This window comes from Strix aluco, chromosome 3 (assembly GCF_031877795.1).
Source record: "Strix aluco isolate bStrAlu1 chromosome 3, bStrAlu1.hap1, whole genome shotgun sequence".
Lineage (NCBI taxonomy): Eukaryota > Metazoa > Chordata > Aves > Strigiformes > Strigidae > Strix > Strix aluco.
Genome location: NC_133933.1, coordinates 98,326,460 through 98,345,423, shown reverse-complemented (window position 1 = coordinate 98,345,423; position 18,964 = coordinate 98,326,460). Strand labels below are relative to the sequence as shown.

General features: G+C 40.4%; 1 protein-coding gene across 1 annotated transcript in view; it reads left to right on the top strand.

Moving 5' to 3' along the window:
- KCNQ5 (potassium voltage-gated channel subfamily Q member 5) overlaps positions 1-18,964 on the top strand; it is a 295,778-nt gene that overhangs the window by 256,616 nt on the left and 20,198 nt on the right. Inside the window, exons 9-10 of the mRNA XM_074819752.1 lie at positions 818-844; positions 9,573-9,793. Of these exons, the coding sequence (XP_074675853.1) occupies positions 818-844; positions 9,573-9,793 (248 nt within the window). The remainder of the gene's footprint in view (positions 1-817; positions 845-9,572; positions 9,794-18,964) is intronic.

The following is an 18,964-nucleotide window of genomic DNA, read 5'->3' as shown; positions in this document are numbered from 1 at the left end:
AAGAACCTTATGGGAAAGCTCTGATAAGCATCCTAACTGTTGTTATTGCAGACAGAGCAAGAGAATTAGTGGTTTCTCCCAAAGCTGGGTGATGAACATCCACATGACAGTAAAAAGGTAATCGTGTGCCAAAAAGCTCAGCCAAAAAGAGGTTTGGCTGGGTACCCAAAACTGATCTTTGAATTTCAAAGAGTTGACAAGAACAGAGCCTATAAGCAATCCATTACCATAACTGTAAATCCAAAATGTTCCAAACTAAAAGGAGCTTTTAGATTAAAAGTTACATGGGATATTGATTTCTGACATATACAAACAAGTTGAAGGCAACATCAGTATAAACAGATGGATATAAAATTACACAAATAATGAAGCTGTATCCCACCTAAAATATTCTAAAATATGACTGTCCCTCAAAAGTGCATCTACTTGTTAATTCAAATAAGCATATTACTGTGCTATCCTAAAATTAAACATTTTTATTTACCAGAGATAACTTTACCTAATAAGAGCCTACAGCTTTCTGTTATATATGTGTCAGCAATGCATTTTGCCTAAGTGCTTTGCCAACTCAGTCTGCAGTGGTATGTACTAAGCATGTTGTGCATGTGTTAAAACAACTGAAAAGTTTCTTTTTCAGAAGCATTGTAGTTACGAGTCTTGCTTGAATGTTTTTGTGGTTGCAATGTAACGTGTGTGTTGTACACTAATTATCATATCCATTTATGTTTATCATATATCTAACATCATCTGTAACTAAGTAATGTGATTACTATCTGCATAACAAGTATATTTTTCCCTCCCACTCCCTGACCTGAAGAAAAGAACAAGGGGAAGCTTCTAGCAGGTTTGTAGTTCCTTTTATTTCTTTTATCTGTGAAATCACTGCTTCTTAATGGCTTTTAGATGTCTCAAGTTCTGTACAGTAGAATCAGTGAACTGAAACTGTTAACTGATAATAATCACATATTTCATTTTTTTAAACTTGGGTCAATAGACTAATGCTGAAATTTGCTTCTTTGTCTCAGCTTTTGTATTGAAAAATTAGGTAATTTTTTACTTTTCTAGCCACATGTTTTAACTTTGAGGGGGAGCTCAGTTTGAACAGTGCTGGAGTAGAGAGTGAAGCAGCCTCGCCAGATCCAGCTCCTGGGCAAGGATGCAGCCCCCAGCTTCTGCCATAAAATTGATGCTTGCAGTTTCCAGGATTCTCAGTGCAAGTTACAGGCAAATGGTTGAATTTGGCTTTGTGAACAAGCCCACCAGCCCTCTGTTGCAGGGGGAGGAACCCCCGATGGGGCTGGTTCTGGTTGGAAGTCACCTCAGCAAGGGTCCGTGCTGCCCTGCAGGAGCATCCTCAAGGCTTCCTCAGTGCCATGTCTCCACGTTTCCTAACCTTTTCCTGAAGTCCCCTCCTAAGAGGTGTTCTGAGGACACAGCAGGTGGGGGGAAAGCACCACTGCAGTGGCTGACCTCCTCCCAGCTGCATGGTTTGCACTCTCACACAGCCCTGTTCGGGCAGAGGACGCAGCCTGGCATCTCTCCTTAAGTAAGCCCTGATACTGCCTGCTGGGAGGGCAGGTGGGGTTTCCTCCCAGCCTGGATGCCGGCTGAGGACCAGCTGCCTACAGCGCACAGAGGCAGGCCTTGGCAGGGTAAGTAAAGCCCTGGAGATGCACAGTCCTAAGGCAGTAAGAGGAAATGCTGCTCTTTGCCATCCTTATAGCTTGAACCCTTAGGGACAGTAAAGAACTCAGTGGCTACAAGAGAAATTGCACTACCTCCAAAACTCATTAGGGATGGAGTCAGCAGGTGTTCGGCAGCTGGCACTGTGGTATCAGCATGATCAGAGAATGGTGGACTTTAACTCTGAGCAGAAAACAATGAAAAGCCAGGAAGAAAAGTGTTGGTGACACATCAACCCCTGAAATACATCCACCCTTGAGTTGTACTGTGGTTCACAAACTCTTATGGATTATTCCATCACCTGTGAGGAGTCTGAGCACTGCAGCACCTCACACACAGGCAAGAGTGTAATATCTTCACATCAATTACCCATGTCCCATTCCACTTTCCAGATTGCTCCTCCGGCACCTGACTCCATCATTTTTCCCCAATGTGCATGTAACTGCTGTTAGTGTCACCGTAACTCGAGGAGGCTGGATTTGCTCTGAGATGTCCCTCAAGAGCACTTCACTTGCTCTGTCAGTTCTGTGACTTTTCATATAGGCTTGCTAGCAACATATTGATCTCATTAAATTATTACAGCCTGATCAAAACTTTTTGCACTTGACAGCCATATTTCCTACTCCTTCAACAGCAACATTTAAAATTGACTTCAGCTTTTTTAAAGGTGAGACTGAAGTAGGCAGTAAATGAGTATGTACCTCCAAAACAGTGATTTGTGCAGAGGGGAGAAGCTATTCCCAGGTGTACCTGCAAGCACTTAAAGAGACAAATTTACTTACAATAAGTAGAAGCTAGATGCAAAAAAAACCCCAGCTGTCAAAATTATATTGCATGCTCCACATTAGTGATAACTGTTGTGGTTTTAAAAGTAGTCAATGATTTAGCCAGATTTTTTCACTTTATTTTCACTGAATGGAAGATGTTTGTCCCTTCCAAAACTCTTAACTAATATGTGCACTGCTGCAAATTAGTGTAGGTATAAAAATGAACTAGTCAACTCCTGAGATCCTGGTCTACAGTGAAAATCCTATAGACCACTCACTGCCTTTTGAAAAAGGTGTGTTTTGTCTGAGGCTGTTATGCTGATATATTGCTGTATGTTTGTGTCACTTAAAATACATGTGGTGTATGTGGTCTTTTGTGGTAAAAATGTAAATGCAAACTGCTGCAACATACTTCGAGATAACTGTCTTGACTATTTAACTTCTTTCTTCCTGCAATGCTGAGTGACTTGCATGGGATGCTATGTGAACTAAGTAAACTGTTTCTTGTTTCACTGTTTAAATGGAGATGTGTTTGCACAAGTAGTGCATTGGGTTGATTTCTGAATATGCTCTTTGCTCTCTACTCCATTCTAATAACAGTGGAGAAAAACTTCTATTACTTTAGGTAAAAGTTCATTATTTTCTTTCCTACCGAAATTAATTTTATATTTAGAGAAATTAATTCTTGCATTTTGTCATGTATAGACCTACAGTCTTTCATTAGGTAACTAAACGTGGCTGTGCATTTGAGTTGAAAGAGCTGTGCTTATGAGGCTGTAGCTTCATACTGATTTTAAGAAAAACATGTATATTGTATTTCTCCAAATATTATACACAACTATTCTAATTAACCATTTATCAAAATTAATGGTAGATGACCTCTCTGGTGTATCCACACTGTAAATGAGATATTTCTGTAAATCCGTTCTAGAGTTCTGCAAGTCAGTTAAAAAGCCAATATATTAAGTTCTCCATATCTACAAATGCACATGCTGAATGCAAATAATATTCATTTCTGTTAAATTATACAACATGGCTGAAATTCTTCCTGTGCAGGAAACTAGATCAAGACTGATGAATCTTACAACATCCTGAGAGCATAAGCAGTCTTAAGCTGTGTGTAGGACATGCATTGGGTGTCTGCAAAGGATGAACATCACCCATCTAGTGTTGCAACTAGTTAGCCTGAATACAAATTCCCTATTCATAGAACTCTCTCTGGTGCAATAAGGAGGAGTTTTGCCAATATAGCAGCATGGGGGAAAACTCATCCCTGCTCTGAGGGTAACAAGTAAATTATACTCTGGAATTCTCTCCACCTCCTATACCAGATCTGTTTCTACAAGTAGATTTAATGTAAACTCTCTGCATGCACCATAATGAAAAAAAAAATGCCAGTGATGCAGAATCTAACTTGAGGTGGAAAGCCTAACCCCTCACCTAGCAGTGGAATGTTTAGTAACACGGTCCTCTATCTCCCCTCACTCCTAGTAAGCTTTGTAGTAATAAACAGAAGCTCTTCAGGATGTACGCCCCTCGGAAACATAGGTATTCAGCATCCTGCCTATTCACATGGTGTTTGAGAATGCCAACTAACATCAGGTGCATGATTCATTTACTTCCCCTCTGTAGTGCTTTAAAGTTCCTTACTTCCCCAAAGAAGGTTTCTTAATTTATTTTGAAGTGCTTGTAATTCCCTTGTTGCTTGTTGCCTGCAATGACATTAATACAATGGCAATAATACCAGCTCTTTGAAGCTCACACGGTCAGACAATTGCAGTGTGCAGCACGCCACAGTTTGCCACAGCCCGGTTCTCCCCTTCTCTGCCTGAGACTTGAACTTTTGGAATGCATTACCCTGCGGAGATCTAAAACTGGGGTTGAATATTTGGGTAAAGACATTTCCCCAAGTCCAAGAGGATTTTTATAACCATAGCAGTTGAGTGATTAGTGGGGAATATTAAGCTATAACACACTAAGCAATACCAACAGTCGAAATGTGCAATTGTTATTGAGAAGAATCCCCTTGGACACAGCCTGTGGAAGCTGTGCCTGCATCCTATACTGGAAGGTAGAGGAATGCATGTGAAATCAACCATCTGCTTCAGCTGAATTCTGTGGAAAGTGTGTCTCTTACCAAAAATGGTAATTCCTGGATGGATGGATCTTATGGGAAGAAACCCTTGATTTATAACTCAAGCTTATTAGAATTTTTTTCTTACTTTTTAAAAATAATTTAAACGACAATACAAGTACAAACCAGTGATAGAAAATGGAGATAAAAATAGTTTCTCTTATCTGGAAACTGTTTTGAAAAAGGAAAAAATACACAAAACCCCTGAACATCATGTATGTTTTTCTGTTTGACAACTGAACTTTAAGACATTATGTGTCTGAAATTCTTGTTATTACGCATTGAAGGTATGAGATATAACACTACATTTCTTGCATTCATGGTCCTAGCATGAGACTGGTGGAGAAGTCTTGAATATTTGAACCTCAGTCTTCACTGCACTATCCATTGCATTTGCATTTGTTCAACTTAGCTTAATTTCAGTAAAGTCATCTGTAGGCTTGGTAAGAATCAACAAATCTGTATTTATCAAAAGTTAACTGCTGAAAACTGGCACATATGTTTGCTTGCTGTTGTTTGCCATGGGTGATAATTTTTTGGCAATTTTAGCTTCCGTCTCTGACTTGAGATCCAAAGCATTTTCCCTCAGCCTCAGACCCTTCAGTTACTTCTGATTCATTTCAATTTCTTCTTATTCCTGATTCCACCAGCCAGCTCAGTATGAAAAACTGGCAAACAAATCATAAACTGTGATTAGTATCAAGCAGTAGTGCTGCAGGTCTGAGACTGTAGCAGGGCGGAAGATAAACTTGACCAGAAATGCAGGAAGTAAGGGAGTGGGACTGGGAAGCAAAGAGATGCTCAGTTAACCAAAAAGTTTAGTAAGGTGGTCCATGGAAGACAGACAGAGCTGTGAGTACGAGAGAGAAAAGCAAAGGTTTGTAGGCATTTATTAATTAAAACAAAATCTTTTCAAGTCTAGTTATTTGGTCCAGCAGAGAAGTGTTTGTTCCCCTTGCAGTGAAGCCACAGTGACCTCTAGTGTCCCTAAACACTTACTCCTTTTTAAATCAAAGGTGGAAAAGAGAATTTTTAAAATAATTAAAAATTAGAAAGTCCTTTGCTATCCCAGAGAAGTGAGCAGCTCATGCATGTACTGATGGGAAGAATAAGCAGTAAGATCCTGCAACTGACCTTCCAGAAAGCAAACGAATAGGGAAAAGTCATGTGCTTTTTTTCCCACAAGTGGCAGTTGTAATTGACCTCCCCGAAAAGATGCTTCAAAGCTTCAGTGTTATCGAAGTGAATATATTCCACAACTTGCAACCTGCAAGAATAGAGGAGCAATAGGTCCCAAGAGATTACCGTTGCCAAGGAAGACTGTAGTAGAAAGCGAATATGCATATATACCAAACTGGGATAAATCATGTAAGGTGCAAGAAATGATGGACAGACACACATCTAAAAGAATGCAGAGATGACTAAAGACAGATGTGGTTCTCTCAGATCCTTGTCATTTAGGTCTGATTCAGGATCTTGTGTAATTTCAGAAAGCATTTAGACACCCATTTTCCTGATTCATGGTTTTTGCCTTTTTGACAAACATTCAACTTAAAGTTTGGGAGTACTTGGAGGGATATGTGAATTTCCAATGGCCATTAACAGGTTTACATTAATTCAAGGGATTTCCTCTGGGTATTATGTAAAAAGAGAAGAAGAGGGGAGAGAGAAAAATATAGTAGGCTAGGTCCTGCAAGAGGCACTGAACAGTGCTAATTCAACAAGCATTAAATCAGACTAAAGGGCCCTAAAGGCTTCAGTGGCTACTGATTCAAGTGCAGAATGCCCAGAGATACTTGAAAGGGCATAAGATTATCTCCACTCTGTACCTCTAACACCATCTCTACCACTGTTGCAACAGAGAGTCTAAAGCCAGGAACTGTATTGTCTATAAGGAAAGGGACTCTCACTGTGGGAAGAAGCCACAGTCAGGATGCCTCCCAAAATGCTCGGATTCAGTTATTCCTTCATGATGTGTTATTTATCATACATAGAAGAGCCCCATGGCAGCGTGCTCCCAAGGACAGCAGCTTTCTTCTCCCAAGCATGAATTCTCCACAGCAGCAAGTCATAGAATTTATGCCTGCGCTGAGTAGGACCCAGTGACTTCAGGAACATTTCCCACCAGTCTCAAAACAGGAACAGGAATCCAAGAAGTGAAGAACTGCTATAACAAGTGTCTTTGGAGAAACTCTCAAGATGCGAAACAGAGTTTCCAAACCATGCTTCCTTCAAGGGCTGCATTTCTCTTCACGATGCAGCATCCTCTGCATGGACCCTTGGCATGCCAATACATTTCCATTGCTACAAAGAAGATTTTTTTTTTAAGTATGAGGTCTGCATTTTAAATTAATATTTTCATTCTCAGTGTTGCACTTTTGAAAAATGTCTCTAGTACAGATGAAGTGTCTACTGTTCCTTTCACCATTGCCTCATTGCTTTGATTTGGAGAACTAAAGATATTCAGGTTAAGTAGCCATTGTGTACCATTCAGCTTTTATAAATGAAATAACCATGTGTAGAAATCATTTAAAGGCAGCCATTGCTTTCATTACTACAAATTAATTGACAGAACAACACGTATGCTTTTTTCATTTTTTTAATTTTCATTTTTATTTTGGAATTAATGGGATTATAAAAAATATGGTCCATACTGATCATTTTTATGGCTATTTTATCAATTTTCCTTTCATTTTAATTAGTGCAACAGGAAAAGAGCTGTCCAGAAACTTTTTTATTCTAAAATTTGTCAAAAAAAGTATAATTTGATTTCATGCTTCAATAGCAAATGCAATTTGAGCCATAAGAGGAGTTCAGGAAAGCACAGGGGACACATGCCTAGGAATAATATCTATAATAAGAAGTCCATTTTGATTCTGTTGCTCATGCTGTATAGTATGACAATGCAATAATGCGGGTAATAAATATTTTACAGCTTGTATTTTCATTAAATTGTACAATGCAAAAGATTCCTGAGCTGAAATGTAATTCAGTCTTGAATTGTAATTTATATTGAAAATTAAATTTTAGAACTTACTTTTCTTTCAAATAGTAGGTTCTGTGGGTCTTTTGTATTGCATATGCAACAGCACACAGTACTGCAGGTCTGGGTAACAATTTGCAATGGAAATAGATAACATTTCCAGCACCATGATGTGTTTATTTCAACAATCGCTTACTTTGGGCAAGGGAAGAAGGGAATTACATTCAGAAATTACAGTAAAGGTATTCTTTCAAATGATTCAACATGCCATATAGAAATACATTTATCTAATAATCTTTCAATTGATGTGCTCATTTTTTAGCATTCTTGAAAATTATCTCATTATAAGCTTCCCAGCATGTGCTTTGCCTGCTACAGACTGCATCCTTTCTGCTCTCAGTGATGTTTGTATTCAGAATGAAATGCTATGCTATGCTATGCTATGCTGTGCATGGACAAAGATATCGGATTATCTCAACATTTCACAGCCAGAGAAGTTTATTAGTACCTTCCATTTCATATAATTACATATTAACACTGTATTTTCAGAGTGCAGTAGGTTAAACATCTAAGAACCACATAGTCCATGTTCACATTAGTTAATAGTCAGTGTCAGCATTAGTTAATTGCCTGCAGAATTCATTTCTGTTTAAAACATCTTATGGGTGTGCTGAAGTTAAATGAAAGCCTTGGAAATTACTAGATAGTGTCTTAACTTCAAGTACAATTATAATTTGCAGGTAGACAGGCTTCGCTATAGGTGTTTTAAAAGCACCCCCAAGGCCTATGCCAGGGCAGTAGGACTGCAAGAGCCAGTAACATCATACCATGAGCAACTACTGCATTGCTCCCATCATTTCTCCCCTTGCAAGAACAGGACCAGTGATCAAGATGACCATTCCCTTGTACAGGCAATCAAACTTAACCTTATAGATAAAACAAGGTTTCCAAACCTTGGTATCAGACTTCCCTTCTGTTTGCCCTTTGTGCCTTCTGCTACAGGAAGAGACAAACAAAGGCAAAAATGTTAAATAATGAAAAAGCATAGGCAGATAGTCATGGTGACCACAGGATGTTCACCAGGTATGTTTGAACATGAACAAAGGTAATTTAAGCACTGGGAAACAGAAAATCTACATATCCTGCATTTAGCTGACTGGAAGGGAGGGTTATAAGCACACGAGGGAAAAAAAAACAGCTTTTACTTGGCCAACTATAAGACCACAGGGCCACCATTGATCCAGCAGTTACAGTCATGAGCTTGGCTGGGCTTTTGTACCCACCCTAAAGCACCTGTCTGGTACCACCTGCAGGTAGTCAGCTCCCAGCTTAATCTCCAGCAATTACTTTAGTGAGCACACGGTGTATCATTACATTTCCATTAATTGGTCATCACGCTGTTTCTTGGATGTTTTGTTAATTTTGGTTTCGTCTTGTCCAAGTAAGTGCTGTAACAAGGAATTCTGGATATGAGTGATCACTAACAATGCATATGAAATGTTGGAAGTGCCACATCTTGAAAAAGCATGAATATACTAACAGTATTTTTGCCTGCTTAAAAAAACCCCAAACAATACTACATGGCATGCAGTAACAATAGAATACATTTTGTTCTTGTTTATCTGAAGAGATGACCAGAAATGCACTGAGCTGGGCTGACTAACATGGAAATAAACCTATTTAAACTACAAGGAATAGAAAAAAAAATCTTAGAGATTAATCTATAATAATTGGGTGAAATTTGTTTCAGTTTATTAATTTTAATCTCCCTTACAAGGTTATTCTGTATTGTAAGACAGACTGCCATTGATAATGCCTTTATGAGAAACAGATTACATCAAATCAGTTTCATTCCCAGATGAAATATATTCAATGAAAATAAAAGTGTGTAAGAAACAGATTCATACTATTGAGAATTTTTAGGAATTATTTTTGATTATCATATGATACAAAAAATAATGGAGTGAAGGAACTATGAAATAAAATATATTTCTCTTCTTCACAGTCAAAAGCTAAGTTTTAAGGAGCGGGTCCGGATGGCCAGCCCACGAGGTCAAAGTATAAAGAACAGACAATCTTCAGTTGGAGATCGCCGGTCACCAAGTGCCGACATTGCCACTGAGGGCAGCCCAACCAAAGTCCAGAAGAGCTGGAGCTTCAATGACCGAACCCGCTTCAGGCCCTCACTGCGTCTGAAGAGCTCGCAGCCCAAACCCATGGTTGATGGTAGGAGTTTTTCATGCCTCATTTGCCATTGCACACTGCTCCCAGCCCGCTGATGCTCTTGCACACCTATGCTGTGAATGCAACCCATTTTTGGAAAGCAGAAAGGGTTGTTACTTGGGGTCAGAGACACAAGAAAGCTACAGCCTGCTTCAAAGAGCATGCCAACGAGGGTTTTTTTAGTAAGAAATCTTGTGTCAGTGATGCATAGAGACCAACTGGTGGAAAAGGGGATCAATACAGAAAATCACAGGTAGACTAAATGCATCCCATGGGTTTGGCTGCAGCAGGTCTGCTGCCGCAGCCCCTCTCTCCCAGCACTGGGTGCAGCTGCTTCCCAAACCTGCCGCCTCTCGCTGGTGGGCCACGCACCACGGCCACCACTGCACCGGCTGTGCCTTTGCCAGCCAAGAGCACAGCTTGTACAGCCCTGGCCTCCTCAGGCAGAGGAGCTTGCTGAGGAGCTGGGAAATGCCCTCTTACCTCCACAGGGGATACAGTCACTGCCACCAAGACATACGACTGGGTGCTTTAAGTTTTACAGGGTTGCATCCAGTTCGGTAAGGCAGGTGGCTTTAGCAAACAAAACCAGCGTTATTGTTTTTATGTATTGCTTTCTAAAGGGCATTTGACATGTAGGAAGAACTCCTGACAAGTGAAGAAGTGGATCTTTGTCATAATGGCTCTCTGACCCCTCAGCAGGCAAGAACATAGCCTTTCCTGCATGCTGCCTCCCATGCCGTCCCTCTCTGCTCTCCGTTCGCTAGCTAAGGTCCTCTCTGGCATTAAACTAGCCAGCATTTAGGCAAAGATCTTCATCTGCAAAAGCTTGCCAAAACAGAGACAGTGACTCCCCTAACCAGGGAGCACGGAAGTGGGTGAAAGCAGCGTTCCAATAGGCAGGAGCTGAGAGCACCAGATGAGCCTGACCCCTGTAAGGGATGGGTCCTGCACTGAAAGGTGCACTCACACAGCTCTGGGGGTACCGCTGCCCCAGTGAATTTGGATTTGGGTTTCTCCATTCACATTTTTCCCAACTTATGAACGTTTTGTTCTTTCTTGTGGGATGCCCAGGTAGAAAATAAGAGAAAATAAATGATCAGCTACAACAGGAGGCAGTGACCCTGACTGTATGGGAAATGTACAATGTAAATAATTTGATCCAAGTAAAGAGATATAATTTTAAACTCTTTCTACAATGGCAATCATGCATGTTATATCCAACAATTGTGGTAAAACTAATTAGACAGAAGTGCGATTTTGGTGTCTGCTTCCTTTTTAAGAGCACATATTATCACAGACATGTAGGTTGCCAAATACCCATTGAACTGAAATGTCCCATCCCTCCACTGAGGATGTCCTACGCAACACATCTCTTCAGGAAAAACCTGGGTAAATAAACATTTCCTGGAGAGCAAACAAGACAAACCAACAGTGTTTGCTAAGGTCATCGTTCCAGGCTAGCCCTCCCCTGCAGAGACCTCTCAGATGCACAAATCCCAAATTTGGCTGCATTACAGTGAGGGTGTACCAGCCACCAGGCTGCTATCCAGGTTGCTCACCACTCCTCGCTACATTCTGGGGCACGGGGCCTGGCTTGTGTCCCACGGCAGCTGCAGCACATGGGCTGTGTGATGCTGGCCTGGGTCTTATGCTGACATGGAGCTGGGACAAGGCCACTTGCTCCACAGTGGAAAGTGAGAAATGCTCTAGGTACCAGAGTGGGGTTGAAGTTACCCTGTCTAAATTTAGTCTTCCTACATAATCACTTACATAGCGTAAGTATCTCCCCAAAATCACACCAGAAGTGATTTCATAGGTTAAACACCCGTAACTTCCACTGTGCCTGGAAGTGAACTAAGAAGAGAGTAATTCGCAGAGCACAGTCCTGGAGTATCAGTGGCTCACTTCTGCTCCAGCCCTACACAGCCTGTACCTCACTCAAGCATCCGTTTAGTTTTCCATCAACTCATTTGTCACAGAAACATTTCCTCGTCATGTCCTCTATTTTGTCCTGTATGTATTGTCATTAATAGCAATGATCTGCACAAGAAGATCATGTTCCCTCTCATTGTCTCCCTTTCACGGAAAAGGTGGCATAAACGGTACCTTGGATATATCTGTACATAAAAGATAATAACAACAGAGCATTCATTGCTGTGTGTAAACCCTTAAAGATCCTCCCGCTCCTCAGGGTGAGTGCAGCCTGTTTCCTGGTTAGCGGTTTCCAGCTACTAGTCCACCCTTATGAACCGAGGCCAACAGATACAACCAATTTCTCATCTGTAGCAGAAGGAACAGCTTCCATTGTCTCCAGCTTTTAGGCAAATGCCAAGTTTCCACTCTGGGAGCTCATCCAGCTACTTCTAGGACTAGTATCATCAGAGATGTCCAGTGTGCTCACTGCTGAGAGGCAGCTCCCTCCTGCCTTACCCAGTCCATTGCAGGAAAAGTCAGACACTACCAACTTTGATTTCTTTTTCTTTTTTGGTGTGTTACCAGTTTCATAGTTTGATATGCTTTCTGTATTTGACAGCTCAATGAAAAGGATCTGGAGATGACTTATTTAGTTTTGAACATCTTGCATTTTTCACTGGGTGAAAATAAAGTATTTGCAGCATTTTATTAATATCTTTCAGTTGTCAGGTCCTCCAGTTTCCTCCTTGAAGTATTCTTCAGCCAAAGGATTAATTATTTTGGCAGGCTGATCTTCAAGCCAAACTAGAAGCCAGCCCTTTCTGGATAAAAGTCTGGACAAAACAATACCCTTGAACAGCTGGTTCTTCTGGTGATTCTTACATCTCTGTAGCATGTTTGGGGGGAGAAGAAATGACACTTGCAATAGACCTTTTGGACAGTGACAACATAGTATTGGGTACCCAGTCCAGTGTAAAAACTTTATATCAGTGATCTAATGAAAAAGTAATAAACTCTCACTATGAACTTCCCCTTCCAAAAGAGAAGACACTCAGATAGTTGCTTCATTTTTCTTTCAGGGTATGGGATATGAGGTTGTAAACTATTTTCTCTTACCACAAGTAGGGCAGGAACTATCTCGCTATGATGGTGAGGTATGCTGAACTCTGTGTAAAAGTAAAGCAAAGAAGCAAATATGTAAGTAAAAGGTTCTGAAAGGAAGAGAAATTGTTAACGTATGAGGATGATCTAAGACAGTCAAGAGAGCGACTTTCAAGGGCTGACGGAGTTCTGATAAAGGACATGGTGAGAATCTGGGCCAGAACCATCAGAAAGAGACTGCTGAAAAAACTAAACATTAGAAATTAGAAACTGGCCTGTAAAGGGAAGTTTCTAATCCAGAGAGGCAGCTAAGAGACTAATATGACTGAAAATGTAGTAGCCTTCCTCTTAGGCTACCCAGTAACAAAAGCTTACTAACACTCCCCTGCTGCCTGTTAAAACCACAGAAGGAGAGCTTCTTGACAACAAGCAAAACACTTAAGCTGGGCACAGGTATCTCCCAAAAGGATTTTGTCATAGCAGCCTTAGAACAGTATGACCAAAACTGTTACATAAATGGCGTTATTTATGGATAGCAACAGTCCTCTGAAACTGCCTATAAACTATTTATTGCCATTGCCAAAGTGAGCTTGGCAACGGCAGCAATTATTTCAGCTACATATGTGCATTTGCAAATGGAATCCAAACCTGAGAGAGCTTTGATGACTGGAGAGGTCTTTGGTGGCGTGGCTGCAGATGCTCTCTAGAGCATTTAACAACAGTGCAGGGGAGTGAAATTGAAAACTGAGACTTATATAAACTGATTTTAAATACATGTCCAGCCTCTGATGACATGTGGCTCACAACTGCCAGAACTCTTGTTGAAGAAGAGACCCTGCACAAATTAACGAAGGTGCCAGGATGCTGTATTTCCAATCTCTGTTTTCAGTCTAAAAGGGAATTATCAGGATCAAGCAAATCAAAGGAAAATCTTCACCAGTCAAGAATGGTAAATAGTGAAGCTTTACAAAGCGTACACTTAAAAGGATACAAGAATCATATAAGGTCGTGCAAGACCCTCCCCTGAAGGGATGCCGCATCGCATGGGTGAAGGTGCTGCCTGACCTCAGAGCCACAGGCAGCCACCCCCATACCTGTACACAACATGAGCCAGGATCCACCTCTGGCCCCAGGGCCTTCTCATGCAGTGTCCCTGCACCAAAACCAGGGAAACCACAGCCAAACTGCCCATGGGGAATAGCCCCCGCCACATGAGAATACCCACTGGCAGGGGCCAAACCCGTGCCAGAGTCTGTGCAAGTGATTAAATAGTACAGGTGATCTCGTGCCATTGCTTGAGGCACTGTGCCCATCCCCCATTGTATGTAGCGTAGATCCAGCCACAGAGACTCACCTCACAAAATCTCGCCTTTGCAGACACTGGTGTTCCTGCTGTGATTTTTTTCTGCTTGCCTCATTTTCTAAGGAACAGAATCTTTTCTGCTTAAATCATGCTCCAGTCTTGCACCACCACAGCTGAAGTAATGAACTGATATTACGTTGTGGATGCAGTTATCAATGAGGGACAAAAATGCCCTATTATACTTGTTTTCTACCATCCTATGCTTCTAAGCCTCTGCATGAGTTATTGTACCTTTACTGTAACCTAGAGACATTGTGTGGCTTTTTGAATAAAACATCAAAAGCATTCAGAACTGGAAATATTACAAACATATTTCATTTGATTAATTAAAAAGAAGTCTCTAAGGAAATATTTGATTTCTTTCACCATCCCTGCTTACGCAACCTCTAGCCTTTCATTCCCTACTTGCACAAAATCCTCGGGGTAGAGTATATTATAAGAGCCATCGAAAGAATGCAGTTGTGCATTTCAGCTCCCATGTCTTCAGTTACTACCATGTAATTTATGTATTGCAAAAATGACAGGTTTTCCTCTCAGTAGCACAAACATCTTGACCTTGTACAGGGTTCGCTTGATGGGGCAAAGGTCCTTAGTTTGGTTGCTTTTACATCTCAGTTAGCTTAAATTTGCTGATTCAAAATGAAGCTGCATGATGTCAAAACAAAGCTGCTCAATTTGTATAAAACCCATATGATGGGACTAAATGACATTTTATTAGCAATGTATCAATTTGTGCTAGACAGGAGATTTATTTTCTTGTGATTGTTTAACTCAATGATAGAGCTCTCCTTTATTACCATTGTCACTGTAACTAATTAGGAAGACCTGGCATTCTGATCTAAGCTCTGAGCCATTTTTTCATTTTGTGTAAATAAGTACAGGCCATTGGTTTTGAGGCATTATTTTAGTTTATTCCAACCAAGGTCCTGGCCATATGAGTCCATAATTTAGTCTCTCTTTTTATGATACATCTTGAGGAACTTGCTGTGCACCATTGCTCACTGGACTGAGTGCTTACTCGCTGGTCACAGGTGAATGATTAGCAAGCTCAGCTCCATGAAGGACAGCAGCAGACCACCACACAGAAGTATGATTTGCATGGATTTCAGATAACCTCATCTGTAGTGAAGAGTAAACACATGAGTTAAGAAGTCATTTTGTGAGGATGCTCATAAAACTTCCCAACCACCATATAAGAGTAGAGTCGACATAGCGCTGAGGGATATGGTGTAGTTGGGAACTGCCAGTGTTAGGTTAATGGTTGGACTGGATGATCTTCAAGGTCTTTTCCAACCTAGACGATTCTGTGATTCTGTAACCCACCTGCACCAAATCTGAAACATTTGAGGAATGTCTTCATTTTTATAAAATGTTGGGGAAATCCTTCATGGCTTTTTAAAATACAGGACTCTCCTGTGGCTACCTGAATCTAAAGCTGCCATCCTTCTCTCTCCCTTTGCCCACAGCTACCACCTCCTTCAAACAACAGGACCTGAAAATCTCTGTAGACCTTATGGAATATCAGACATCGCATCAACTGATGTGTGCTACAGGGTCTTACAGGGAGACAGTCAATTAGGTGTGACATTGAGCTCATTAGTCCACAGTTCTAGATCTTATCATATATATCTGCAACTTCTTTTCAGTTTTAACTTCTTGTGTGTGGTGTATATAAAATAACAGAGATGTGTATCTAAAAATACACTAAAAACATACCTTTAGAGTCACCTAGCATTTTTCTTTCATACTATCTCACATGGCCATCTAAACTTGATGGCTAATGTGCCACGATTTATAATAAGATCAGCCCTTTTAACTGCACAATTATTGTGCAGTTAATGAATTGTTTTTAGAAAGTCTCCTGGTTTTTCATATCATCACTCAAAATGAAAAGGACTACTTTTTAATTAAGTAGTGGGAGCTGTTCCATGAAATTTTGCCAGTGCAGAAAATTTTTGAGAATTTAAATAATAACTAAAGATAACTGAGAGTTGTTAGAAAGGAATGCTAGAATTTTAGATATTTGGAGCTTGCCTGCATTATATGATAACTGATATAAATTAGGTTTCTGACCTTAAAAAATTGCACTTACAAAGAAAGGAGACTAGATAATTACACCCAGAATATGTAAAAAAATTTCCTCTAATGCTACCTTCCATTTTGGGCAAATCTGAGCTTTTTTAGAAATGCTTTCACATATAAAATGTGTTAGAGATATTCTTATGATATTCTGCTTCATACTGCACTGCAGCTACCAAGTTCCAGTTCTGATGTCCTCTTCTCTTCCCGGTCTGAAAAGCTTTGCCTTTTTCAGCAGAAAGGAACTGGCTATGCATACAGCACTACTGCACTCCTCATAGGTACTGCCTGCAGGGTAGAGGCTCAGGTCGAGCAGAAGGGAAAGGGAGCTCCTACAAGCTCGTGCAGAAGTGCTCCTCCTTCCAGGAGGCACCGATTTCCTTCCTTTCCCGTGAAATTGCTTTCCAACATGGAAATGGCAACCATTTCACAAAAGCTCCTTGTAAACAATGTTTTCAATAATTTTTCCTAATTTTGCCACTTGAGTACTGTTGTGTACTACCAGGAATTTTTGTGTCATTTTCTAGACAAATTTTAAGCATCTAACGTGAAGAGCATGGCATAGAAGTTTATTTGTCCTTCCTCCTTCCTTCTTTCATGATTAGAAGAAAGCCTTAGCCTTTTTTTTTCAGGGATCAAGGAAATAAATACATGATTCACTTCCTTGGCCCTCCTTCTTCTGGCCTCTACTCTGGAAAGCATGTAAACATGGGCTGCTGCCTTTCCGTCTTTGGGGGAGTTTTAGGTGTTCTTATCATTAAGTATATGATTAAATTCCATCCCAATTAGTGTTGCTTTTTTCAGTTGATTTTTCCTATGGAGCTTAGCAAGCAATCACAGTAAAATGATTTATGTGAAATCTTTACTGAAAAAGAGTCAGCTTGTTGATAGCAAAGGAAAACATGAAAGAAAATCACTTTTAGGGGCAGTGAAGAGAATTTGTGTTCATGGTTGAACAAACAGGAAAATAATGGGAGCTTGTGAAGAGGTGAGAAGTTTCATGAAACAAATTTAAACAAAGGCACTATGCTGAGACACATTTTATTTTGATAAAGAGAAATGGCATGAATTGTATGAACATAAACCATGAAGATGTTTGTACTTAGAATAATTTTTGAGGGAAAAAAGTAACTGAGATTTTGTGAAACATTCTGTGCGTTATTTTATTTGTGGAAATACTATAAAATACATACAGGATGTCTCCATTTTTTAGAGAATATAGGCTAAATCCCTAACTCCCCATAGCAAATGCTGAGGGTGAAGAAAGGTACTTCAAAAGCAGTGTAAAGTTGAGTGAAATGCACCTACCTTGTAGGCATGCTAGGCATTACCTAGAGCAGCATAACAGGCATGCTACGTTCCTTGCAAAAGGGGCTGAAAGAACAGAATAATGAGAGTATTAAGCTGCCAGCATTGCTTCTTGAACAGGAGGGGTCATCTAAGCTCAGTAGCCATTTAAGAGTAAGGCAGTTTGGAGTCTAATGCTAAAGCAGCTGCCCGGGCACACCTGCTGCAGCAGACCTATGTATTGGCACCTCCCCCAGGGACAATCTGTCCTCCAAAAGCTTTGAATTTATGTCTAACTTTACTTGCCCAGAAGTTAGACGCATTGAAATCTCCACTCATTTTCTTTCTGACCGCTCACGCAGAAAATTAGTTTGGAGATGAGTGTGTCACATTGGGGTGCCCTGCTCTGCTGCCCTGGGCAGCCAGAGCAGCTCTGCACTCAGATGTGGCTGCTGAACGGGGTGGAGAACAGGCTGTGGAGCTGCATATGAATCACTTGGACTTCAATTCCCAAGTTGAACTCTGGATTTTGAATGATAGTTATAAACTATGGCTTGATGTAACTCAGCACCTGTGAAAATTAGGCCACCATCCATCTTTCACCTTGAGTCATGCATTACAATGAAAATCAATCAGACTTTTTCTCCAAAATCAGTGCTTTTTTTACCAAGTTGACACAACATTGTGCTGTAACATGAATAATTGAGAGTCATGTGCAGACTATCAACTTCAGCCACCTATTTAGGTTTTGCCATGTCTTGAAGGTGGGTACTCAGCCTCAGCAGAATGATTTAGATCACCCACATGAAGAGACCAAACTACCTCCTGCGCAGTCAGAGTAAGATCTGAGAGCTTCCAAAGGCTTCCAAAAAACAAGTCAAAGGATCTATGTTGGGATCACCATACCAATCACTTTGTTGGGAGCACTTCCATAGGACTATACATGGTGTCAGCACATGCACTTATTAATGCTGGATTGTTGTTGCTAGCATATGGCAGTTCCCAGAAACAAAATCTTTTTGATTCTATTAGACAGGCACATAATTACTTGAATGTTACTGACATTGAAAGCATGGAGCTATGAGGGTGATCAGAGCAGTGTCACAGTTTTCCCAATGCCAAAGCATATTATTAAGCAACAGAAAACACTTCTAAGAAAGGACACATGATATTTACAGAAATAATAAATCAAGCCTTGCGCATAACCTTTGCACAGAGCCATATGAAATGCAGCTACAAACTCATAAATTTTCTGTTGGTGACATATAATGTTTCAGAACAGTGTAATTTTTCACCCATTCATTTGGGGTAATCATAAATGACTGGAGTTTGCATGAAGAATGCATAAATACTGTGACAAACAGGGAAATATCAAGATGATTTTAATGACTTGTTCATGCCTCTTTTCTATTTCTTGGTAATTGCTG